Genomic DNA, 27,824 nt, shown 5'->3' on the forward strand with positions numbered 1-27,824 from the left:
AAAAACTTTATAAATAGACTGAAGATATTGAATATGCAAACTTACCCATTTTTTTAAACCAGTATGGCCACTTGCCTCCATGCTGACTGATATGGGAAATTATTTCTTTATTCTCAGTAGGTGCTGCAAAACAAACACTTAGCTACATGTATTTAAATTTTACACAATTTTTAACTTTTTCAAGCATTGGTATCACTTATTATTAAGTATTACTATCACTTCTAGATCTAATAAACATCAATTCAGCTTTACAATAAACACAATGATCGTGACTAAAAAAATGAGTTCCCTGTCTAATCCCATTTTAATTAAAACTTGCTAGCCTCAGGCACATTGTACTGAGAGTAGCAGGTTTGTAAAGTTGAATTTTATTAGCTCTTTGGTTGTATGTTCCCTGTTAAGTATGAGCACTCTGCACTCCACACTGGCAATGGATCACCCTGACAAATGACCGCAGCAAAATTGCTTAAATGGGAGCAATGATAAAAATGTGCAGTTGACAGAATATGTAACTGAAAAAAAAAAGAACCTTCCTGTTTTGCTCTAAATTGTTTTATCATTCTTTATAAACCTTTGCAGAATTAAGACACATGCAAAAACAGAACACACTGAAACTGAGGCAGTTTTTGTGACTGGTTCCATAACCTAAGATAAATACAGAAGTAAGATTTATTGTGGGAAGTGTCAAGAGGCATTAATACTTTCTTTTCCCCCAAAGTATACTTCAGAATCTAGAATGTGACTGTAATAAGACTACACAGAATAAAAAGAAATGCAATAGAAATACAAACTGTTTTATAGCTAAGTAAAACTGTTTCAAAACCCTGTTCTTGCACCAAATGACAGACATAAGATAAAGTAAGAGCTGTCAACTGGACTTTATCATCCCTAACTCAAATCCTAAATTTGAATCGAAGTTTGTATAATAAGACTCCCCAGTAACAGATAAGGTTTCTCATAGCTCAGCTGTCTTGGTAGTCCATAGTACAGTTTGCCAAGTATTCCACTCTTCAAAAGATAAAGAGAAACTTTTTGTACACTATATTTGCTCTTGGCCTTCTCACGGGTATACACATATTTCTCTCATTTATAGAATTAGGGGTTTGAGTTTGACAGGTACGCCATGCCCAAATCGTCACTTATAGGATTTATTCATTATTCTGGTGAAGAGCACAAGGATTACACTACTGATTCTTCAAATCAGTAGAGAAAAAAGCTAACACAGGAAGCAGTAGAAACAGTTAAAAGTACAGATTTCCATGAACGAATGGGTCGGGAGACATGAAAGGTCTGAAGGTAGGTTCTTTCAATGATCCTAGAAACAATTCTGACAAAACAGAATAGAAACAAAAGATCTCTCTCAAGTCCATACTTCCTGACATCAGGATGCCGAATCTCATTAAGCTTGCAAAGCACTGGTTTGTCATACATGCTGACAGGAGCTAATTTGATCATCTATATTAAATGAACACCTTTTGTTCAATTCCAACCTCTTTATGCCCCAGCACACATGCTGGACAATAAATGAGTGGCCATTAAAATACCATGTGTAGTCTCTTGACACATATACTAAACTGTAGCTAAGATACTTGCATTTGGTTTCCTTGACATGTTTTACTACAATAACCTCAGTGCTTCAGAAAGGTATTTTTACAACTCCTAACAGACAAAGGAATTGGATTTACCTATGGCGTATGGAAAGAAACAAGATTATAGGTTTCTACGAGTTTCAAATAGATTTGACGTGTGCAGAACTGGGGTTTTCAGAGAATTTATTGTTCTAATTCTGTGTTTAAAACAAAACTGAGTGATTTCAGCTGCCTTGGACAGAATGCAATTCTTAACAATGCAATGTGAGAACATCAAGTGAAGCACCCACAAAACAGTAAATGAAAAGAAACTTGATTTTTTAAAAATTCTGAAGTGAATTTACATTAGATACTAAACAAGTCTGATCCCTACTTTTATGCAGCTCACGTAAATTGCAAGGCTCATTACAGAAATATTGTCCATTTTACCCATATCCTTATGCATGTTAAGCAGACAGGCTGGAATTGATAGGTGCTCCTGACTTGTGACAGAAGATATAATCAAAATATAGCATTAAGACATCAAATACATGGCATTGAGGTAGTTGTCATTTCATGAAAAGTGGCTTTGAAATACTGACAGAGTACTGTCTAACTATCATATCCATTTATCAAAATCTAATACGTGTTTTAGATATATATGTATAATATACAATGAAATACTTTATTATCCATTATGCACTTTAAAAATAATAAAGATATAATTAAATATAATAAAATACTCACAATGCAAAATAACCTTGAGTTCAACGAGAAGTTTCTTTGAACCTCCATGGCTTGTACCTGGAAGTTTTTGCATTGCTTCTCCTTTTTTATTTAAAATTTCTATTCTTAATGCTCCTGAATTTAAAATGAAAGATGACAGACTTTTAAAATATGTTGTGGATTAAAAGTGATCAGTATGCTTGTCTTTTTAACAAGGGTGCACAATGTATTTTTAAATTGGTATTTAATGTTTTAGTATTTGGAAGGAAAAGATATACCTATTGGTGTACCAGCAAATCTTGTTTCATTTGGTAACAACTCATCTCCTTCAGGCCATGTTACTGATAATTTGTCAGGAAGTCTAATAAAAAAAAAAGGGTGAACATTTTTTTTTCAGTAAGCTAAAATAAAGTGCAATTTATCTTTAGTTAAATAGACATGAAGCTATTTTTGCAGTAGGGAAAGAAAAACCAAATCCAAAGCTGTTTCTTCTTGGTTTGTATTTTCTTTTTGTTTCTACTGAAACAGCTGACTGCTTTCCCATCTAGGAATAAAACTGAACTTTGTTTGATTCCTGATTAAATACAAAAACTGTAATTAGGAACCCCACAATTATGTAATTATTACTTAGTGCTTACCTTGCCATTTCATCCTCTATGTATTTTTTCACAACTTTGTCAGACACTGTTCTGTCAAGTTTTGAGATTGGAATAATTTTCATTTCAGCATACAATGCCTGTGGTTCCTGAAATAAAAATTCAGTGCAGTTATAAATGGTCAGACTTTATAATATGTCAGACAAGAAAAACCTCCTAATCAAGGGACTAGACAAGTCAACACAGACATAATGCAATATGCTAATAAAAACTACCTGGTAAAACCACAAGATACTCTTTAAAAATTTGGTGAAATCACAAAGGTTACAAATGGATGCACCACATACTGTTGGATGCTAACTGTGATACTTTATTTCATATGCAAATCTTAAGAATCAGACTGTTCATAATGAATAATAATTTAACTATATTCACATTAAAGCTGAAGTTGAGTATTTCTAGACTGCTGATTGTCAAAAATAATGTAATTTTCAACTGTTATTTAAAGGTAATTTAATTAGGTCAGACAAGGAATTATGCTTAAAGATTTAACATCACCACTAGCTGTGTGAATCCTTTCTGTATTTTTTCTTACCAAAGCAATTTGAACCTCTCCTCCAGTGGCAAATATATCCCCATCATGGTCACCATACAAGTAAAATTTCTCAATGCTTCCGTAGAATATTGGATGAGTCTTAGTAGTTTTCACCTATAAGCAGAAGACAACAATTAATACATTATTCCTGCATCAAATGCACAGTATCTGCCTTTTATAGGGTTCAACTAACTTACCAGCTGTCCAGTTTTGTATGTTTTTCCATCCCATTCTATTGCAGCATACATTGCCCAAGGGCTCTGCATTCTTTTGGACGGTATATCAGTACGTACAGTTATTCCTTTAAAGACAGTGAATTTTATCTGTTTGTCATATTTTTCATGACAGTCCTTGAGCCAGAGAGCAAATTCTCTGTCAATTTTCATTCGCTGCTCCTATAAAGAGATTACAAAATAAGTACATAGTAACAATATATTACAAAATTTGAATGTGACCACATCAGAAGCCTGAACAATTGTAGGAGTATAGAGATACCGTACTCAAACAAAATAGAAAGCCACAAGCCAAAAAGACACACACACACAAAAAAAGAACAAAAGAACAAACAGAAAAGAAAAAGAAACAGAGAAATAGAAACAAAGACACAAAGAAAAAAACCGATTCTTTAGCTTGAAAACGCTAAAAAATTCTAGGAAAGCTACATTTAAAGTAAAAAAAAAAAAAAAAGGGGATTCCCCCAGCAGCCACAATCCTCTAGGAAGAGGGTCTTGCCACAAAAACTGTCATACAACAACTAAATAAAGTAATTGTTTAAGAAAATAAAAGAAAAATACTGAGTCTTAATCTTTCAGATTTAAAGATTCAGCTTTGCTACTCATTAAACCAGAGAGACATGAACAAATAACCACTGATCAAAAGTTTCTGTATAACATGCATTGAAGTTGACCAAGAAGAAACAGAATGCAGTAATTACCTGTCCATTGAAGATTCTCGTGAACAGAGTATTTTTATCCTTTAGCTTCAGCTCCAGATCCATGAAAGTGAGTTTGTTTGTGCTGACCTGGAACTTATCATTGGTAAACAATGCTCCAGAAATTCTGTTGTAGCATTCAATTGGTGCTAATCCTCTCTTCTTTGGAGGAGCGCACCAGTCAAAACTGAAAAGGAGAGTGTCATTAACATCTTTTTATAGAGAGAGGTTTACATTACAGAAAGAGACTGTACAACCAGATTATCACTTACTCTTCCACAGTTGTGTATGGTATTAATCTTCCATTCCAAAAACATTCAAAAATAGGCCTTTTTCCTCTGGCACCTTTTTCTACTACGAAACAGTCATCATCATCATCATCATTTAATCCTTGATTAAAAAAAAAAAGTCTCCTTGAATATATTTCCTTAAAAAAGTAATACAATATCAAAACCCATAGCAATCTTAATGAAGATGTACTATTAAGTTCAGCACAGAAGTAATGCACATTATATCGAGCTCATTATATACAATATTAGGGGTTTTTTTCCTGTTTTAGAAATACCAAGCAGAAAAACTAAGAGAAGTGAAGAAAAATTCTAAATGGAAGTTAAATATTACCAAATCTACCAAATTTGAAAATTTCAAATTTGAGTGTTACTTTTCCTTAGTTCCAATTGATGTTCTTCTAGTATCATAAAACCTTGTCCCAATTAACTCAAGATTGTTTTGTCAAAAAAACCAAATAAAACCCCCTGAAACAAATAAATGCCAAACAAACCCACAAAAAAAACAGCACAAAGTATTTTAAAACCCCTAGCACTTGAAAACTCACCACAACTAATTAAACCTAATTTTAAATGAAAGACTTCATGACTACATGTTGTCCTTTGCAGTATTTTAATACTAGAATCTCTTGAATCGAATTGCTCATATTTGATTACTTTGTTGGGGCAAAGATGCAGTCAGGAAAGTGCAAATTTTCAACTGGACTACACTCCCTAAGAGTTTATAATCTGAAATCAGACAGTGTTATGCCAAAGATCAGGTTTACAAGAATGAGTTACAACAAGAGCCAATTTATTTGCAGGATCTGTTCATCCAAAAGAATACGAACTTTTCTCCTCTGACACAACCTAAATCAGGTAATGATTTGCATTTCAACTTAAAATTGTTCTGGTTTTGATTTCATTAAAACATTTAGAGTAGTAGGACTGTCTATGATAGGACTGACAAGCAGCAAGACATTTCACTTACTTGATGGAAAACATGGATCATCAGGGTATGTTTCTTTATCATAAAGGAAGGGATGGTATCGGATAATGCCTTCAACTATGCCTTCTTCTTCAACATGTGCCTTAAACTCAAAGCTATCTGCTGCAGTATTTATATACAATGTCTGCATGTCATCTTTGATCTCCCTCAGATTGACAATCTTTGGTACTTTTCCCTTTTCAAACATTGAAATCTGGAAAAAAGGAAAACAAGTTGATTATCTTTAGAGCAAGAGACTTACAGTAACAAGCAATTTGACAAACAACTGTTAGCAAAGGAATTAGTTCCTACACTGCAGTGCTAAATAAAAGTACTTAAAAAAATTAAACTACATACACATCTTGAATGCCATATTTTAAAATGCATGATTACAGAGAAACAGGCACAACATGAAATAAAGTGCCATCAAAGAGGACTTTTGAATAACATGTATAAAATCTCTTACCTGAATGTCAATGTTGTTGAAAGGGCTTATTTCTTTTGTTACAACATTAGCTTCATTTCCTTTTGGTCCATGGATATAATAGTGATAGATATGTCTGAAATATGTTTCAGAAAAAACCAAATCAGCAAGTGAAATTAAAAAAATGCACGTTATAATTTTAAAAAAATCTAAATAAGACCGTATTTTTATTAAAATATATGTGGTTTGTTGCACTGTTATAAATCAACTCCTTGACAACATATATGTGGTATAAATGATTTACTAAAGGGATAAATGAAAAGTGACTCCTTTTTATTTCTCTCACCTCTGTCATGCACAATCATATTAGGAGCAATTTTTGGGTAAAGTAATTGGAAACAAACTTAAAAAAATAGGCATAAGTGAAAAAAAAAATACATGGTTACAGATCCTTTGCATCAAAGGGTAAACTTAAAAAACTACTGTAAATTGTACTGCACTCTGGAAATCAGAAAGAACTAGAGCCACAAATCTTTCCACATTTTGTCTCTGATACCAGTTTTATATCAATCACCTAATAGTAACAGAAACATGTAACAAACAATCACTATCTTTACATTATTTACAAAAATTTGAATATAGGTAAGATGTGATCTGCATAATAGAAATATTTTTTCTGTTGTAAACACTGCTTTCTAATTGGCATTTTTCCTCATTTAAGAACTTCAAAAAATTCACATAGTCAGACAGACTAAATAATTTCATAGAGATATGCAATTTGAGAAAACTAAGCAACTTAACTCCATTTACTTCAACTTTCCAGGAAGCTAGCTAGTTCTTCCAACTTCAAAGACTGAATCCTTAAACCTCTGGGGGATGGTTTGGAGAAAAATGAGATTGTACTGGCCAACAGGACTGAATGCATGACAAAAGTCAAATGCACGTGCAAGTTTACAACTGCTTTGCTTCTGACATCTGCACTAAATGTTCCCCAAAGTGAAATCACGGCTCCCAGAAAAAAGCTCCTCGTGGCCTCATTACTCAGGACTTTACGGCATGTCCAAATTGCTTAGCATTTTGCAAGCATTTCTTCCAGACTTTAAAAGGCAGTCTCCTGGCCTAAAGACATCATTATTTTAGGGCTTCATCTCCACTTCAAAGTATCCAAATAATGAGGGCTGAGCTGCAGTGCATTAAAGCAGAATGAAGCTGGGTATCATGCACGTGTGGCAAAAGGCATGGCAGAAGGGAAAGGGGAGGTGTTCGAGGGCAAAAGGGCCATTACAGCTGAAACAGTGACATAGGACTGTGTAGCACTGGAAGGCTAAATGACTGGTTTTACTGTAACAGCTACAGGGCATATATTTAAATAATTGCATCTGGTTCCATTTCAGGGGCAGCTCTTTCACTTCAAGAGATGGTTGGAAAGAACTAACATACACTTAAGTGTGAGTGTTCACTTAATGAGCACCTGGAAGCTAACGAGGGACCTAAGTTATTCTCTGCATGTAGATGTACCCTATATTTTCATGAGGTTAAAAATGGTTTCAGCAACAAGTTTTTACATGTATCACTGAATGACATTTCACATAGTAAGATATTATTTAATTATTATATTAATCCTCTTCAAAAGTAAATCTATTATTATCAGATTATAGGTATCACAAAAATAAAACCATAGTTTGAAAACAAAGTTCTATAGTTTGCCAGATTTCAAAATTGGTCCTCTACTTTGTATTTCAATTTACATTCACCGATAGATCCATCATCTTAACGAGTATGCCCAAACTATTCACAGCTATCACAGGTATCTAACTCCAGGCTCTGTGGGCCCACTGATGACATTATTACAGTACAGAGCAGACTGTTATTTATCCTTCTCCTTAAACTGGAATGAAGCAGCAGTACTTTATTTTATTGTTGTTTAAAAAAGCCAACCAACTGAAAGATCCCCTAAAACTGTAAATACAAAGCTAGGTATCAAGGTTAGGAGCACAGCTGTGAGCAAAGTAACTGATGAAGTTATTAGTAATTACATTAATAACTTATTACATTAGTAATACACCATTAAGTTGAATACGCTACTAAAAATTACAGTGGATAATTATGTATCAATCATCAAGTCACATCTTCAGGTGCGGGGGCCCCATTCAGTTGTGTTAGTTTCTGTAAAATTGGTTAGACAGGGAGGCTAATTGTAGTATCAACAGCCTTAACAGGAATAAGGCCAATGTCAAAGTACAAAAAGAAAGCAGTCCATAATTATCTGACTTTGTTAGTAGCCCATTTTTGAATCGCCAACTTACGCCAGCTGCCTTGTCCAAAGATGAAAGTAGTTTTTTAAGTACTGCATGTGATCTGGTTGTACACCTGTGATGACAACTGCTGTGAAACTCTCTTTATCCCTTTCTTCTAATATTAGATTATGAAGGAATCTTTCATCATCACTTGTGATGTGACTAGAATCAGATGGCTACAAAAAGAATAAAATAATAAGAGCAGGGATGTAAACTGAATTTCTGAACTCCCATCAACTTGAAAGGGATCAAAAAACATCACAGAAAAGTAATACAGAACATATGATGCTAAGTATCACAAAGGATTAAAACTTAAAATAAGTTTCCAAATTCAAGTCAACAAGCTGAGAATATGGTATCACTGATCCAGTTAATTTTCAATTTTCTGTTACTTTGTATCATCCACACTTTCTCTTTAATATCAAACAGGGAGGGAAAGCATTTTTACCCTTCATAATAAAGCAGATTTGTCTGCTTTTATTTTCAGTTTCTATTTCTGTGAGTCTACCTTCTTCAAGATATTGTACAGAGAATAGAAACAAAACTCTGGCAATTCATTTTTTGTTGCAATTCATTGACTCGAGATTGGCATGATAAAACCCGCCCTGTTCCTTTCCCAGCCATACAAAACACCAAGAACACTGATATAACCCACCAGTCATACACACCACCCATTTTTCCTCCCATCTGAACCCTTAACTACATCTTTGCCTTTCCCTTTTTGCCAAAAAATGTCCAAAGAACAGTTCTCTTCAGTCTTCCTCCTTATCTTACATTTTTTTATTAAGTCTTTTTTTCTTCATGAAAAGCATCAGGACTGCTGAGCTTAATTTTCAGCTAAACAGCTCATTTATTTTATAAAATTGATGAATATTTGTAAAACCAGTGGGTTTTGTTGGTCTGGCTGGACTTTTCTCCCATATGCAGTTTAATCTTACATATTCTAAACGAGTACAATTTGGTTCCCTAATCTATTCTTTGCTGCTTCAGAGAAAATTCTTTTTTGTTTCATACACAACAAAAAAATTTGCTGTGCTTAGAAAAGTACTTTTAAATATTTTTCTTAACCTGACATGCAAAACTGTAAAGCATTTCTGTCATTTAACCTTAACTGAAAAGAGGAAAAAGCATCACATAAAAATAAGGCATTATGATACAGCATCTTCAAGTTCTTGGTTACTTCCTTTTACACTCCAGGGTGCAAATGATTCAATAAGATGAAGATATCCCCAGATAAGTATTACAAGAATATTACAGAGTTAAATCACATTAACCTGGGAAAGGCTTTCAATTAGAAATGCAAGAATCTTAAGGCTATTTACCTTTCTGTTTTGAATGAATCCAGTATATATTGCTTCTTTGTTTTTCTCCTTCTTTTCAAAATCCTCTTTAGAAAGGACAAGTTCATGAACATCCTGAGATGCTGCAGGTTTGCTTATCATCTGATTTTATTAAAGAAACAGCATTTAAAATTAAAATAAGACTTAAAATTAACATCACAAAATAGTTAATTGCTGCGATTAAAAGTTAGGAAGTAACAATCTGATTGTGTGGAAATGTGCTAAAATAAAATTAAAGTCTGACATTGACTTACTCTGGCAGACTGTCCCACGAAGAACACTGCTTGCTTGCCTCCAACTCCAAAATATGAAATATCACTATTTAAACTACGAGGCACTGGCAAAGGGCGTACATACCCTGAATGATCACTGAGAATAAAAAGTGTCTTTAATAAATTTTTTCAAGACAAAAGTAATTAAAAAAACCCAAAGGTACTTCTGATCTAAAGCTTTTATTAAATTCTTCCTCCTGACATTTTGTTAAAAAATCCTTCACTTTATACTTTTTAAAACTGCAACATTAAAATATATGTGCCTGAAATTCTTGATGTACTCTTCTCAAAAGGATGATCACCGAGTATTTTCCTAAGTCATCTTATATAAAACATTTCTGTCCGTTCTCACAAACCAAATCTTAATCAAATGAAAATGGCTTACAAAGCAAGCCTGATCTTTCTGACAGCATCCTTTCATAAAAATAGTTTTAAGTCTGAGTGGGAAATAAAACCAACCAACTATTAAATGCAGATTTAGAGAGACGACATATGCTATCAGTAGTGAAATTCCATGTCTTTTAAGTCACCTTGAACAGTCTTATCCAGTCTGGGACAAACATATATTCGCAAATCACAGCAGTCCCAAATGAAAATAAGGTGTAGATAGTATCCTGCTATAATTTACACCTATGTTCCCACATTAAGTGGTAGTAATCCACAGTTTAAATCTGCATTTTAGGAAAACGACACATTTCTGATACTAAACTCACCTACAGTAATCTCAAAATCAGTGAATTTCTTCACAAATGACCCACAATCACTTTTTATGCACTTATCTCCAGATGTTTTAAAGACATTGACTTTCTATTTGGAGATGCTTCAACACAAAAAAACTTCCCCTGGCTATATTATCAATTCCCACAGCCCCATTACATTTCACACTACCTGCTCATATTACAAATTACTTATTACTGAGGCTATAATTCTCAACTTCACATTTAAAATCCTGGGCTTAAGGCATTTAACACATCACTGAAGCCCAAAACCTGTACATAACTAATTCTGTGGAATTTTATACACATAATAATAATGATACAATAATTAATAATAATATTAAGCCTGGCTAAATAATAAAATTAAACCTGGATCTGCAGGTAGAACATCTCTTGAGAACAGATCCAAAACTGTAAAGTTAATTCATGTAAATAGCAAACCCCACAATTTCTTTTTTAAATGCAAAACATTTATTTTGTATAATCTGCATCAAAAAATAGACATCTTCAGGTATATTTTATAGTACATTATACAGAATTAAAATTTAAGTAAAAAAAAAAAAACAGACCTTGAACTAAAACCATGTATGTGTTTATCTGTTATTCCAGTAGCTTTACAGATATTGAATGCATCATTTAATCATGACTGAAAGGTTTTCACATAACAGATGAACACAGCACAAAAATCCTCTGCAGGGCATAGCATGCCACCTACCTGCTTGTAGGCAAAAGACAGTTTACAAAAGGTCCCAAGAACAAAAAAGTATTCAGTGTGTCATAATAACAGAAAAGCAGTTTTGTGTTAGGAAGCTTTTCTATTTCCTACTTATAAAGAAGTATGGGTCTATTTATGTAATCATATAATGACAGGGTTTAGCTAAGTGTTGGTATATGTCTTAAAAGCGTATCTTGTGGACTTTCGCAGAACTTGCTAATTGTTGTGGAAATATTTAGAACTTGCTAACCTTTCAAAGTCTCCTTGTCTTGTAAACTTTGACAATCTATAAACAGCCCAGTTGTTAAGCTGTTTAGAAGTCATTCCACTTCCATTATCAATCACAGCAACAGCTGGTTTTCCTTGGGAATCATCAAATAACTGTTTGAGGAAAGACAAACAAACAGCACAAATCAACAAGGAGCAACAGCAAAAAAAAAAAAAGATAATGCAAACTAGGTCTGAAAAAATCAAAGTATTTCTATCTTACCAATTTTATCTGTATACTCCGAATGCCAGTATTTTGAGATGTAGCTGACAGAGAATTGTCAATCAATTCAGCAAGGGCAAATGCTAAAGAAATTGAAGAAAAATAACCCTATTAGTGCCCACAAAACAGACACCCACTTATAGTAGTTTCTTCCAAGCAATCAGGATAACACATTACCTAAACACAGACAAGACCTAAGCCCTGTCAGAACAATCAAAATCACGTAACATCTTGTTTAAAAAATAACATAGCTTTTGTACATGTACTTTATTATTTGTTTCATCACTGAGTCTCTCATGTCTCTTAATGGTAAGAACACAATTATTGAAAAGAACCATCTCCTTTCCAGAAGACAGATTTGTCTCTTTCAGGATTAGGAATTAATTTTATGATTCATATGAGAGTCAAAAATACTTAAAAATGGACTTTGACCTGTTAAAATATTGAGGGAAGAATGTATTAACTGAAGAAACCTGAATTGAAATTTTGTGAAACATCTAAAGCTACAATGTTAATTGTTTATAAAAACAAAGAAAATTGTATAAATGGTTGAAGGATTTCAGTGAATGGTAAATACAACCAGAGTTCTCTTAGATCCATGGCAATGTATAGCAGAAATAGTCAGGCAAAGTGTTTGCACAAATTTGTTTCTAACCATTAATGCTTGGAGCTCTTACCTAATTAAAGTAAAACTACCTAAGTTTACTGGAAAATTGCATTTAGTCTGAAAAAAATACATCAAGTTCAGATTAATTCAATCTGACAGACATTTCCATTCAGTCTCTCTACAAATGAAACCTTATTTCCTACAATTTGCAGAGTTCTTCAGAATGCTACACTGCAATTCACACTGGCCACACACTTCAGACATGTAAAAGAAAACCCTTAAGTATTAGCGTAACACAGCAACACTGAAGCATCTGGCATTTTTCCTCAAGCTGTTATTTAAGTATAAAAACAGTTCTGCACTTTTTTGCAACTTGATTGTAAACAGAGTAGCCGAGCATCAGTTATGCAATCTATATTTACTATTCCATATCAAAGAAAAATGGTCCTTTATCAACACTAGAAATTGTTTAGGCACTGCCCTTAAAGATGTTGTATAGAAGAAACACTAGCTGCAATACGGTTACACAGGCTCAAAACTTCAATTTGCTGCCAGGGAAAACTTAGGCAAAAAAATTTAAATACTTCAGTCTTCTCCCTGTCAGCTGCCACTAGGCCACCCCACCTCACATTTCATTTATTGAGGGCGCAACTTCTTTTGTCTTCCTTTTCTAATGTACCTGCAGAAACCCTTATTATTCATCCTCACATCCAAATTTGCCAAATTTGCTCCAGCTGTGCCTTAGTGTTCTTGATCTCATTTGTACATTCCCAGGGAATATTCCTATACTATTCTCAGTTTTCATGCCTCTTCTTCCACCACCTATGTAATTCCCTTCCCTCCTGTGTTTTAGTTTGACCAGAAGGTCTTTACTCAGCCGTGCTATTCTCCTGCCCTCCACGCCTGATTTCTTCCACATAGAAATCAATAGTTCTTGTGCTCTAAAAAGTCATTTAAATAACTGCAAACACTGTTCTACTCCTTTATCCCCACGGGTGTTTCCCATGGTGTCTGATCCACCACACCCTTAAACAACTGAAAGGTCCTTTCCAAAGGTTTAGAGTCCTTACAATATTTTACATTGTCTATTTAATCGAATTCCACCAGGGTGTGGTAACCAGAGACCCGGCCCCACTTGGCTTTTCCAGTCAGTTCTTCTGTGTTGGGAGAGCAACAGGTCCACTAACGGCTGCTGCAGGAAAAGGCACAGATGTCCACAGAATGCTCTGTGTGACCTTACACAGCAATTCCTGTGTACAGGGATAGATGTACCACTGACTCAACAGTCACAGCACTTTGAGCACAGTACCACCAAACCCGAACAAAAACAGTGCCTTTGCTGGGGCGTGGAACAAATGATGTGCACAAAGAGGAAAGGGGAAAGACCCTTCAAAATACAGCTGCTACTTATAGACATTTTGATGGTTTTAAAACAACATGGTATCATGCTTGAGTCGATTTTTTTTGCTTTTTTTTCTGTGCAATTTTCAACCTGCTGTACCTAAGAAGTAAATAGTACTTAGTAATCACAGTCACAGGCAGAATAGCCATAAACAGAAAGTAATTTATTCAATTAAAAAACAAAAATGCTGGTTATGTATTTCATGCACCACTTAGATAAAAACTAATTAAAGCAGCATCTTTTCAAAGAAATACTTGCTCTTGTTGGTAAGTTAAGCCCTGTAGCACCCCAGATGGGAGGCCACACTAAATTCTATAGTAACTCACACAAAAACTGTTCATGAGATTCAAACACAAAGGCTACAGTTTAGTACAGGAGACAAAAACCTGATAACACAAATGCTGACCTATCTGAATGACATGCACAAGATTATTCAGGCTAAAGTTCTTTCACTTCTAAAATACTCAAACTTCTTGAACAAGTATTTGAGAACATACCTCTATAAATCTGGATATTTAGGCTACTTCTAATAATTTTTAAAAGAAGAATTTTTATGAAGAACATAGTTAATTTATCTTTTACAGTTAAGACTATTTTTTAGCAGCTATAATTTTAAGTTGAATTGCTCATAACCACATTATATTCACATAAACATCATTTACACAAGATTACTTTTGCAGGTACTTACGCAAAGGATTTTGGCCCTCGCTGGCATAGTACTCGTACATGCCACTTTTGACAAGTGTATCATAGTGGGGCAAAAACTCAATTCGTTCCTTGGTTGCCAAAAGCAACATTTGATCAACTGACTGCAGCAGATATAAAGTAACGCCATCGTGAACAAGCTTGCCTGCAGTGAAAAAGAAACAAAGTACATTGAAGAGCACTGCATCAGGCAACTTCTGCTCTCAAAACTTGTACAGGTTTAGCCACAGGTAAACTCTGTATTTTCTTAGGCGTTGCCTGTTCAGCATGTAACATCAACATTTAAATTAATATCTTTTCACATTTCTAAGCTTAATAAAGCAAGTTTTCTCAGGTGACAGCTACATATATATCATTTCTTCTTATCATTTACAGAATTTGTTTTGGAAGATACTTAGTACAACCATCATCATACTAATTCATCAAAAACATGTTTGACAAACATGACAAATTATTACAGGATTTGTATTTCAGTTAATTATTGCATGTCACAGAGCATGAAAAATTATCATGTGATCTTTATGATCAATATAAGAAACAGCTGTAATTATTTTGCCATTTAAGATACTTACTGAAGTTATCTTCTGTAATCTCTGTCCTATTTGTGGTGGTGATAACAAAGGTTTCATTAGAAGATATGCCAAATGCCTACAAAAATTGAAGGTTATTTAGTTATGATGACTAAGTAGTCCAAAAACTATTCAGATACATTAAAACAAAAAAGGCACGGTCTATTTACTTTGTGACAAACTACTGATGAGTAATCACACAATCTCCTAGAACACAGTTGAAATTAGGATCACTTGTTTTCTCAATTTAGCCAAATCTGTCCATACTAGGTTGGTTTGGTTTTTTACCTGCATAAAATAAAAATATGCTCTACTGAGCAACAGGAATTTTGAGAAGAACTGTCTTACAGATAATCCCCTTGAGGGCAGAGGAATGAGACTGAACAGCTCTACTTCTGACTGTGAAACTACAACAGCAATAGTTATGATCTAGATGGTGTCCCATATTTAACTGCATTCTTGAGACACCAAACCAACCTAGTATTTTTTAATGTTGAACATTAAAATCTTTGTTCTTCAATTATATCATACATCTAAAAATAATAAAGATTTCTTTCAGAAAAATTCTTTACCGTTAAAGCACTGAAGTTTATTCTTCTGAACCTAAACAATCTTTGCCACTTTGATGCCTTCTTTTCAATGTGTTTACTGTGGCTTTTTAGACTTTTTATCCTTCTTTCTACATGCATTTAAATGCCTCTACTTTACCCCGTGTTTTTGCACCCTGATGTCCAACACTAATCTCTTTCCCAAAATAATAAAATAAATATCTGTATTTTCTCCTGCCTCCCCAGGTCTTAGAAACTCAAGCAAAAGTCAACCCTGGTCTCATCAAACTCCATCAACCCACTCAGACTTGCAGTGACAACCCAAGACAGGCACTTTATGTACTTTTAGCCAGATTCTTCCCTGAAGGAAGCTCTAGCATTCTCTGCAGCAGCTTGCCCTCATCATTTCCCACATCTCTCTTTCCATCCCTATTACTCAGATGCATAAACATATTTTTAAACATTGTTTATGGTTTCATTAGGAGCCTACTTTCCGTATTTCAGTTACTTTCTCCCTGTGACCACATTAAAGTTACAGTTATTATCCATCAGCAAAATTAGAAAAACTTAAATTCTCACAGCATTTGGTGCAGGTGAAACAAATGCAGATGACACAGAGACTCATACTTAAGAATCCAGAGTAACACTTTTTAACTCTTCTTTTTTACCTCCCACCTTACACAAATTTCCACATAGTAAATCTGTGCAGAAAAAACTATAAAATTGCTCAGAGAAAGAAAAGTAAGCATTAAAACATATGGACTTTTGAAAGCTAACATCCTACTGTGCCATTCGAGGTCAGCGGTTAGAGTGGTTAGAGTGGTAAAGTAACTGTAGAGTTTTACATCTGAAAGCACAGATAAGCATCTTTCCCTCCGGGTATAATTACAGCTTCCCTGTTTTCTCAATCTCCCAAAGGCTCTTCTGCTCTCAAACCCTAATGAAGAGTGCAGTATTTACTTTAAGGGAACAAGAAGTTAGGATCAGCTAGTGCATGTACAAGACAGCAGCCTTCTACGGGAGCGGGGGCAGCCTCATCCTTCTGGTCCTCTCCCCATTCCATGGGTGAGCCTCAACTAAACCAACCCCAAGCACGGCCTGGCGGGCTATGCTTTAATTTCCTGGGTGAACCCAGAATTTCTGTCTCCACTGGCAGCAGGTCCTTTCCACTTCACAAACTACGAGGTAGGTATATGAATCAAGTTTGGCAGCCTGAACTGCAGATAACTGTTTCTTCTTGTCCATCCCATGGTTTAACGGGCCATATTGTTTGTAAACTTTGGCGATTACTCGGTTTGAATGCCTCACTTCTGTATAAGACTTACTTGTTTTACTTCCTCCCTCCCTCTGTCCTACATTCGAGGTTATCCTAGCCCCTGCCTCTTCCCACTATGGCAGGTAGCAGTGATGGGGCTGCACAGCTCTGCCAGTATGTGGATGTGATTTCCCAAATGAGAAGCTGCTGCTCATTCCTGAATTAAAGTGAACCTACTGGACAATTTACTTGTAGAGTTTGTGATTTTCATTCAGTTCTGACGGTGTTTGGTCAAATGTTTCATTTCTCAGTAAGATGTGTGCATATAAGAGATCTCATGATATCTTTTGTTGGCAAGAAGTTCATGTTTCACCACCATGTCTTTTTTAGCCCAGCACGATGGCTTTTTCCAAATAAGTACTGAAGATGCACACAACTCAATTTGGTAAGATTCATGAAACAACCCAGAAGCACATTCATATGATAAATCAGTGAGGTACTCTATGATAGACACAGACACACAAATATGATGAAGCTTGTCATGTCATCAAAATCTTCAAGGGTACAACCACTATGCTCAGAGATGCCTCTGCACATTCACAGTGAAAGCATGTTTGGAGGTCATTGTATTCAAAGAACTAAGTGGAAAGCTTTTATCTTTTTGTATATAAAAGAAGTTAGAGAAAAAACACAGACAAGTTTCAAAAGAAAATCCACAAGCTAGAAAAGGCAGACATGCGAAAAGGCAAGGATCCCTAACTGTTGGTTACATATCATTGCTACATGCAAATGCAAGAGTTAAAATGGTACAAAGATGAACAGTTATGTGCACAGAGAAGAGAAGAGAAAAATGACACTTAAAGCCTGAAAAGTACAGATTATGTCAACAAACCAGATTTTTAGTACTCTGGGAAAACAATCATAATTGTTGACTGAAAACCAAATCAGTTGCTAAACCACGCTTGGAGGCGTGCTGAGCGTACACTGCCAGGCTTTGATGTCAGAGAGCTGTAGGGGCAGCCAGTGTGAGAAGGGGCAATCAGCTGCCCTGAGACAGCCACAGCCAGTTCCAGGTAACGCTCAAACCCATTGAATCAACTCACTCCTCACTCAAATTTCCACCAGAAGGGCACATGGGGCTTCTCTGCTCAAACTTAACAGGGAAGAAATAGAAGAGACAAATAAGCATCTGTCAGAACAGAGGAGATGCATCAGGAGACACTGCCAGGGACACACACATCAAAAGGACATTCTCCACAGCAGAGCAGGGATGGTCTCAAAGGTGCTGAGGCCCCTGGAGGACCCATGTCAGGACACAGAATTTCTTCTCTCTGTCCTCCTACTCCCATGGAACTGTGACCTATGGCAAATTCACTATAGCAAGAAAAAAAAAAAAAAAAAAACAAAACAAAACAAAACAAAACAAAAAAAAAAAAACCAAAAAAAAAAAAAAAACCAAAAAAAAAAAAAAAAAAAACCAGTAAGGGCAGCAGAATAAAGCCCCGTACATGCCCTGATGTCTCACACCACCTGTTGCCTAATCAAAGGAATTGGGATTGACCATGCTATGTGCATTGGGAGAACAAGGATAAATTAGACTAGGAATGGGGAAAGAATGGTGTATGACAGAAGACGAGCTTGAAAAAGGGGAAGGAAAGGCATTTCTCTAAGTGATTAATTTCCCTCCCATCAATCATCAGAAGTTTGTGTTAATGGGCAACAAGATAAATTAAGAAAAACAAAAACCCTGAGTTGAGCCTGTTTTGCACACAGCAGGGTTATCAGTCCTTAGACCTATAGAATGACACAGAAGCAAGAAAGTTGTCTGTACAAACAAGAGAAATGCCCTCTTCATAAACTGGAGGATCAGTCTGGAGCACCACCTATGCTTCATGATAAATAAAGTTAATAGCTCTCACTTTGCTACTAGATGTTCATGATATGAAATTAATATAATGCTAAAGGAGTGTGAGACAATGTCACATGCCCAAGAAGCTCTCAGCAGAGCATTTTACAGGTATGACACACCAAAGTGTGAATGAACTGGGGTATCTTTAACCTTTAAATCTGAATCAAGAAACAAGGTTCAGTTTGTGTACTAACTTCAGTCACAGGTTTTCTTTATATACTAAAAACCTCACTATCCTCAAAACAAAATACAATCCCTCAAATCACAACTCCTCAGCAGTCTACACTCCTTCAAACAGGCCTGTTTCTTTTCTCTTTCACATATCAGAACGAAACCAGTTGTTTTACTGCTACTTGATCTGCACACACACAACAAGGCTTACCCGGCTCCTGAGCCAACTAAAACACTCAGCATGAAGTCAACATAGATTTTGCCTTTGGATTTACTATCTGCCTTAGAAAAGGTGTTCAACAAGCAAATATTTAACTTGTATGTGTACCACCACATGAACAGGCTTTAGGTGGTAAGTAAAGGAGAAATAACATGCTGTAAGGACAGAGTCACTGGCCTGCCTCCTCTGGTCTGTCAGCCTATTATCACAAAACAAAAACTTCTGGTGGTGACTTTGAAGGAATGAAACACTCTCCAACACGACAAAGGTAGAACAGTGAAGCCAAAATGACAATATCTTTAGAAAAGACATTTAACCCCTTGGAATCCAAACCTTTCCAACAAAAACAGTAGTTCCCTACAACATGCAACTTCTGTACTCTTAAAGTTCTGTATCCTCCTGCCATAACCAATCCAAGCAGACAGTGCATGAGAATGATGAGAATAAATGGCCTCAGAGCTTGGTGATGCAGCCAAAGGATAACAAAGACATAACATCCATGGAGCACCTTCCACAGCCGTTTTTTTCTGACTACTAGAACTGTATTGCCAACACAAACCTCTAAAGGGGGACCTGAACTGTATCAGTTAAATGTAAAGAAGTCTGATAATGCCGTTTTCAATGTTGTCCTTCACAGTTATTTACTTAGCTACCCAGCATGACAAAAAGCAATATAGCTTTTTCAGTATTTCAAATTGATCCTCGGCTCCTTTGCAAAAACCTCTCCAGGAATCTGAGAAAATGAAGGTAAGAGTCACATCCAAACACTGAGAAGCCTGTAGCCTTCTGTAATTTTGCATGTGATTAACTGAATAGCCCGTGCTCATTACCAAATTACCATCTGAAAGACACACATTTGTCAGTTAGCGATCCCACTTAACGAAGAATTATCAGTCCAAATTGAGAGAAGTGTCTTACATCAGCAAATGGATGAAATGATAGTACACATTTAAGGGAAACTATTTCTTCCAAAATCACAGATTTTCAAGCCAAGAATTGTCTTTTGTATTATCTATCTCAATTATTTATACAACTATATAATATTAAGGTTTTAATATTAATAAACATTATTAGTAATGTGTTAATATTTATTAATTAATAAAAGCAGCAAATACAAAAACCAAAATATAAAAATATTAAGTGGAGACCTTGCTAGTAGTAAATGAGAACAACTGTACATGACTGGTAAGAATGCTGATCAAATAAACTCTTCCAATGCACCGTGAGAACAGTTCTCCACGTGATGACAGCTTGCCGAGGATCTCTTAGTGAGGAGCTGGGACAGAGCACCCATGGCAGGGCAAGTATGATAACAGTCATCTCTAATCATAATCCCAGTGAGCTTCCCTAATGTCAGAACACAAACTTATCTGTAACATCTTTGGACACCAACAGAAAGAGGAATCCAAAAGTCTCTAGAAAAGTAGCTGAAATTAAAAAAAAAAAAAAAAAAAAAAAAAAAAAAAAAAAAAAAAAAAAGCTAGAAGTTAAATTATTTCTTGGAGTTCAAAGCAAAAATTTATGTATTACAGGAATACATAGAAGCCTGTATCTTCTTGTCAAATGGTTTTTAGAGACTATCTACAGACAAAACTAGCAATAAATGCTAACATCCTAAAATATTTTCCAACCATCCTTTATTGACAGCACCATCTCCATCTAAAGAACAAATTACAGAACATTTGCAGAATTTGAAGGTCCTTGTTCTCTGTCACACTTAAAAGCTTCACTACTTTCAGAAGTGTATCAACTGAACTTGCTGTGTATCACCAGATCCAGTAATAGAATAGATTTTTGAGGTTTCTTAAAGTTTTACCCCAATTCCGATGGAAAACAGAGAGAAAAAGAAGTGAGGCAAACTGTATGACACAACATCTCTACAGAATTTTTAAGTATACTTATCCAGAATGATGTGTTAACTCAGATATTTTTCCAAGATTTGCAACTTTTAGCAAGCAGAAAGAAGCTTGGGACCCCAGAATTTCTACAAAGAGCATGCTGCCATTACTAGACTTGGTCTGAGTCTAGACAGTAACTTCCACAAGACCTTCACAACAAACCACCGTGTCTAAAATCACAATCACAAATACTCAGTGCAGCTACCAGCCAAAATTTTAACATTAACTTCATGCCAGCTTCTCCTACCAAAACACTTTGTATGGCACTACTTCTTGAAGGAACAAGAATTCAGAAACTACTCCTCAAAACTAAAAAAATATTTGGTCACATCAAACAACTGCACTTGGATAACTAATCCTAAAGACTGCAGGTTCTCTGCATCTGACTGTGTCACCAACACTGGAATTTGACCAGGAACCTACAAGCCACTCAGCTTCCCAAATCAATAGATACATCATAAGGCTGTACCTAAGTGCACAAAGGTATGTAAACTGCATCCTTCCTCCCACCAAAACATCAGTAACAAACATGCCATACACAAGGTTTTTAGTGAAGTCTGAAATACAGTCTGATAGTTTTGGAAAAAACTTACAGCACTGCTGCATCTTACACAGATCTTACAGAACTTCCAACACTGTCTTTAAAAATCAAGGAGAAACTTGCTTTGTGTATGCATAGCATGTTTAAAATAGATTTATTTTTAGTTTCTGGTTGTACAGAATTGCTAAAATTGCTAAACAAACATAGGGCTTAAAATACAAAAATACAATTATTCCAAGATGGACTGATTTAATCATTAATTGAAGTATCTCTATTAAGCATTTATCAGATGATGTTTTGGTGATGCAAACTTGCAGAAGTTCCTAATATTTTTTCTTTGATTGCAAATAATTTGATTATACTTTATTTATGAGACGTTGTTAAGCAAATATTCACAAAAAAAATATTTATTTTTTGTCTTGATTTGATACTACACTGATGCTTATTTTCCATATACCATCTTAAATGAACATCCTTTTCTGCCTCTTGGCTCATTGAGACACTGGAATTTATTTGGGTGGACTGCAAAATAATCTATTTAAATAGTAAGTAGACAGGTTAGGATACAATGGGAAGCTCAACAAAAGATGTGACAAGATTAAAAGCAAAAAAAATTTGTTCTATTGTGATTTTTTTTGCCTATTTTTTTAATTACAGATATTTACTTTTTATACAGGTTACAGACCTATGCTTATGCTTTTTTTTTTTTTTTTTTTTTTTTTTTAAATACAAGGAGATCACAACAACGAGGAGAAGCTTCAGAAGAACTAAGGAAGCATCTACCAATGAGTTTGGCTCCTATGTAAGTAATAAGACCAATCTTAGCACCATTAACTCTCTTCAGAGTGGTAGATCAACTCAAAGCCTCCCAAAACTCCCTTCAAACACAGCAAAACTTCTGTGCAGTTTTCAGCACAGACACCTTTTTGCTTTAAAAGGATCATGACCTTCAGTGCCTGAAGGATTCCTGCCAGCAACAAACGGAAGCATTCCAGCTCCACTGTGTACCTGGATAATGTGAGCAAGGAATCTCAGATCAGCTGCCAACAGTTCAGCTCCATTCTCCTTATTGCCATTAAGTATTTTTGAATTATGCTCTAAACATCAGGACAAGCAGCGGGGCATAGACCCAACAGAAGACAACAATAAGATGCACGAGAAACAGTACTGCCAAAAAGAAGCAAAACACAGTATTTAACCCACTTATTGACCTTAAAACTTCATGGTTCTGTAGACTAAAATTATATGACTGATCCACAGTGCACAAATAAAAAACTCTTTAGGATTTATCATTACAAGGACGAAGAATGACGACCATATATGCTCCACCCTCTTACAAGTTTTTTTCCCTAAATCTTCCCTCCTGCAAAGCTGCTTCCAACTACACAGACATGCATTATTTGCTTAGAGGGCCGTAAAAAAATATTTGCTTCAAACACACTCCAAAATTTCAGAAATTAATTAAGAATATTTTAGCAATAATAGAGGACTATTTTATAGGACAACAGATATGACATGCAGCAGCTCCTAAATCAACCTCTGAAGTGGCTGAATCAGTTATTTTGCTACACAAACAAGAAAATACCTTCTCTCTGCATTATGAAAAAAATTCCTAAGTCTCAGAAGTAGCAGCCTAAGACCAAGCCTTCAGGCATGAATATACTCAAGTATTTTCAACTCAGGATCATCACATACTGCGACCAAGTTTAATCCCATAATTTTTTTGCAGGATTTGACTCCTCCACATCCAGTTCTATCCAAAAGAATTCTCCTGTGCCATAGGAAGATGTTCACAAGATGAACAGTTACAACAGCTTAATATTTCTGGCATCCTTGTCAGCCATGACCAGGTGGGGGCAGCTCTGCAGCTGCAGTGACATCACTCAGCTGCACAACAAATCGCCAATGAAAGTCCATTGAAAGCCGAGCCTGTACTGACTGAGGCTGAGCCACCAGACAGGAGACCCGTGGAAACAACACTGCTGCACGCGCACTGTCTGCCCAATCGAGCAGTCTGACAGTGCCCAACAGCTTTCATTGTCAAAAAGTGAACACAACATTCTACTTCACCTCAGTCTGAACCAACTCAAAATCTGCTTAACAAAAGAATCGTTCTTCCTGAGCATCCATCACTTCCTTGCCATGTTTTCAGCACCATGAAGCCAGGAAAGTCTGTCCCAAGCCAGTGAACCCATTCATCACTTCCTCATGAAAGTAATTAGTCACAGCTTTCAAGATGCCAGAAATTGAGAACTTTGGAGTATAATACTAAGAGAAACACAATCTACAAAACTCTTGGAGCACTGAGATGCCAGAAGGTTCTTCCAGAAATCCCAGAACTTGTTTATTATTGGTGTGGGAGACAGCAAACATCCCAACCCTCTGCCTGTCCAGCTTTCACTGTACCAACATTTACAGGTCATGCCAACCCACCTGTCTCAGCATCCTTTCAGATGTCCCACAGGTCAGATGATGAAAGCACCAAAGTGCAATGAGTCATCACACTGAAACTGTCAGTGACATGGTCAGCCATCTCTGACTGCTCTCACAGATGGTCAATACATTAATGGAGGTCTTTCTCTAAGGGAATGATTAGCTGAGGTTCTTGCTACATAAGTTTGTAAGAGCACAGACTCTAATATACTTAACACCCAAAAAGGCCACCAGGACTGGTCATAAGGCTTGTGATATTAAACATACTAAAAAAACTATACTTGAAAATTTTACTTTCACAGGTACCACATTCAAACACAGCAAGGTCTGCTTTGCAGCACCAGGCTTCTCAAACACTCTGCTGCTCATGAGAGAAGTCTGCCTAACAGCATTAAGGTACCAACTTCTAAATGTCAATACATTTCTCAGGTAAAAAAATCCCCAAAGCTCTACCCGAGATCTGTCACAGCTGGTGATGATGGCTTATTTCTCAATAAAATTGCAAACATGCCAAAAGCTCTAAGGACTACTGAACGCCATGAGGATGCATGAAACATTAAGTCGCTGGAGTGTGCAGTATCTATAAAAAAACCCAGAAAAGACAGACTCTGTTCTAGAGCAAACTGTAAATTTGTGTTAAACTCAGCCCATTGATTAATTACAAAATCTAAGAGAAAAGAGGGGTGGGGTCACCGTGCACATATTTGCCTCGACTACTGAAAATATTTAGTATTCTTGCAACTCATCTGGTTGGTACAGTTGTAAAGGGATCTATTAAGACAATTCTTGGATAAAATAATGTAACATTCATAATTACTCAGAGGAGATACAAACCCCTGGAAGGTCATGAACCCACTCCACTGTCTAGCTTCTCAGAATGCTATCCTGTTGTGTACTCACTTCTTTATTCCATTCATTTACTTGTTTCTTCCAGTCTGCTGAACTTTAGGGGCACTGATCAGACCAAGGGATGTGCTAACACTCCATAACCCCTTTATTTATGAGTACAGAATCAAAAAGGCTGGAAAAGACTTCCAAGTCCAACCTTGACTGAGTAACATCACACTCTCTAAACCATATCACAAAAGTGCCACCTCTACTCCTTTTCTAGACACTTCTAGGGAAGATGACTCTGCCTTAAGATTCAGTGCCCCTACTGGACCATGGCTATGGCATTTTGGACACAGAAACAGAAATCTGCAAGGAGGAGGCAATCACAGGTGACAGCTATCCCTGTTGACACTGGCAGCTCAAAGCTTCCATCACAGTAGGAAGCCATTACATTAGCCACTGGTCCAGACACAGAACAGACTACTAAGTTAGTTATTTTTCTCAATAAATATTTTGTCTTTATCTTATATATACTTATTTATATCACATATAATTATATTTATTATATATTTCATTGTGATATTATTATAAAAGTGATACTTTTAACGATTTATAATCATTCATAACAATTATGGACATTTATATTGTTCATAAATCGATAATTTTTATAAAATTTTGAAATAATTCTATTCATTCATATGTAAAGCAGGTATTTATTATGTCCCATTTACATGTAAAACAAGGAATTTATACGCTAGGAAACGAAGTGCAAACTATACCGGATAAAGAATGTTGTTTTTTTTTTTTTTTTAATCAGACTAAATTAGTACGGAAATTTAGAGCTGATTTTCCTGCGCATTTCCCATGGTAAAACAGAGGCAGCTGACAGGTTTATGGCATTTATCGCTCGCTCAGAAAACGAAACCACGACAGAAACGGGCGATGCCTACTGGTAGCGCCAGCAAACAGCCAGTACGCGGAAAACCATCCCCACCTCCCCGAGCCGGGAAGACGGAGTCAGTTTCGTTTCACGTTACGACGGGGAAACAGAACCGAAAGGACACGCACCGGGCTAAAGGCGCCACCAGACACGGCATTTAAATGGCAGCCACCGCCGCGGACGGGAAACGGCGCTTATCGCCAACACCCTGGACAGCGGAAACAGCGCCAAGGAACCGCTGAGGCTGGAAGAGACCTCGGAGAGCCCCGAGCCGGCGCTGTGCCCGAACACCACCAGCCCCGACCGCGCTCCGGAGCGCCGCTCCCCGCGCGGGGGCGCTCGGGGCCGCCCGCCGCCTTCCTTCCCGCCCGCCGCCAGGGGCTGCTCCCGCCGCCGCCCGCACCGGCCCCGCGGGCTGTGGGGGAAAGAAAAGCGACGCCGACGGGGCGGCCGCGATGTCTCCTCCGTGGCCGCCCACCTGTCCCGGCAACAAAGTTCGCGGGCGGGAGGCGGGCGCGGCGGCCCAGAGCGGGCTGTGACACCCCCGGCCCGGCCGCCCCCCGGCGCCGCAAGGATGCGCCGTCACTTATGGAATGGAATGGGACACCGCCGCGCCCGACGCCGCCCGCCCGCCCGGCCGCCCACCTGGCAGACGGCGCTGCGGAAAGCGCGATAGTTGTCCTTGCAGTAGCTGAGCACTTTCTCGTCCGGGTCCGCCTGCTCCCGGCGCCGGTCGAAGAGGAACACGGTGCGGTCCCCGTTGCCGCGGGGGGTCAGCAGCGCCGGCCTGCGCGGGGCGCGGGCGCCTCCCGCCGCCGCTGCCATGTTGGGGAGCCCAGGAGACGGAAACCGTCCCGCAGCGATGGCGGCAGACACCGCTCCCGCTGCCGGGCCCGCCAGCGCCCCCGCCCGGCGAAACACGTCACGGCCGCGGAAGGAGGAGGCAGAGCCGGCCCGGAAGCCGGGGAAGGAGGCGCCGTGGGGGCCCGGAAGAGGAGAGTGGCGGGGAGGGAGGGAGGGGCAGGGCGGCGGCTCCGCTGCCGGCGGTACTGGGCCGTGCGAGGCGGTTCCAGGCAGGCGGGTGGGAAGAGTCTGGCAGAGAATGCGCCGCTTGGGCGCTGCGACCTCGGAACGATTCGAGGCCGACCGCTTCGCGCCACTTCCGCCGCCGGGTGGGGCGGGATCGGGATTGGGATCGGGATTGGGATCATCGCCACAGGAGGCGCCGGCGGGCTGGGCCATGGAGCCCGTGCTGCGCCCGCGGGCGCCCCCCAGCGGCCCTTGCGCGCAGCGCGGGACCCGGGGCGCGCTCCCGTCACCGGCGGGCGCGTCCCCGCCACAGGCCGGGCAGCGCCAGGGAGGGACCGGAGGTGTGAGGTCTCCCTTCGTCCGCCTTGAAACAAAGCGGCCAGTCCAGATCCCAACACCGTTGTTTCACATAATCGCAGAATCGGCGAGGGTGGAGGGTGTTATAAATGCAATGGCAAAAATCGGATTAATAAAGAAACAATTTATTAGAAAAACGATCCCAATCACTGATAAAGAGAGAAAACCACAAATAGGACGGGCAGCGCAGCGCTGGGTGGACAGGGGTCCGCACCCTAAGGTACAGATTTCCCAAATCCACACGGAGCAGATCGCAGCCCGGGGTTTTATAGGGTTTTTTGTGTCCTGAGGCAAAGCAGGTGCATGGAATAGTCCGGCAAATAGTCCAAATACATCTTTGGATGGGTTTCCCGGATTTGTCGAACTTTGCAAATTGTATTCCAGGAAGGTTCCTTTCACATGCGAATCGGGCCCGCTGGTCCATGGTTATTTCAATGTGCATTCCTTGGTGGAGAATTCCTCTTCGTTCGGGGAGGAATTTCTCT

At 37.8% G+C, this 27,824-nt stretch overlaps 1 protein-coding gene across 1 annotated transcript in view; it reads right to left on the reverse strand.

Annotated features, from left to right (window-relative positions):
* The window catches only part of SMCHD1 (structural maintenance of chromosomes flexible hinge domain containing 1), a gene marked incomplete at its 5' end in the record, with an annotated part of 66,633 nt that extends 39,855 nt beyond the window's left edge, over positions 1 to 26,778 (reverse strand). Inside the window, 18 exons of the mRNA XM_083881028.1 lie at positions 46 to 123; positions 2,316 to 2,429; positions 2,573 to 2,655; positions 2,933 to 3,039; positions 3,486 to 3,599; positions 3,683 to 3,880; positions 4,420 to 4,603; positions 4,689 to 4,806; positions 5,674 to 5,884; positions 6,137 to 6,230; positions 8,401 to 8,567; positions 9,714 to 9,833; positions 9,986 to 10,100; positions 11,685 to 11,815; positions 11,925 to 12,007; positions 14,622 to 14,783; positions 15,211 to 15,286; positions 26,599 to 26,778. Of these exons, the coding sequence (XP_083737154.1) occupies positions 46 to 123; positions 2,316 to 2,429; positions 2,573 to 2,655; positions 2,933 to 3,039; positions 3,486 to 3,599; positions 3,683 to 3,880; positions 4,420 to 4,603; positions 4,689 to 4,806; positions 5,674 to 5,884; positions 6,137 to 6,230; positions 8,401 to 8,567; positions 9,714 to 9,833; positions 9,986 to 10,100; positions 11,685 to 11,815; positions 11,925 to 12,007; positions 14,622 to 14,783; positions 15,211 to 15,286; positions 26,599 to 26,778 (2,335 nt within the window). The remainder of the gene's footprint in view (positions 1 to 45; positions 124 to 2,315; positions 2,430 to 2,572; positions 2,656 to 2,932; positions 3,040 to 3,485; positions 3,600 to 3,682; positions 3,881 to 4,419; positions 4,604 to 4,688; positions 4,807 to 5,673; positions 5,885 to 6,136; positions 6,231 to 8,400; positions 8,568 to 9,713; positions 9,834 to 9,985; positions 10,101 to 11,684; positions 11,816 to 11,924; positions 12,008 to 14,621; positions 14,784 to 15,210; positions 15,287 to 26,598) is intronic.
* Between the last annotated feature and the right edge of the window lie 1,046 nt (positions 26,779 to 27,824).

This window comes from Zosterops lateralis (assembly GCF_965231275.1).
Source record: "Zosterops lateralis genome assembly, chromosome: 1".
In the NCBI taxonomy this organism is placed as follows: domain Eukaryota; kingdom Metazoa; phylum Chordata; class Aves; order Passeriformes; family Zosteropidae; genus Zosterops; species Zosterops lateralis.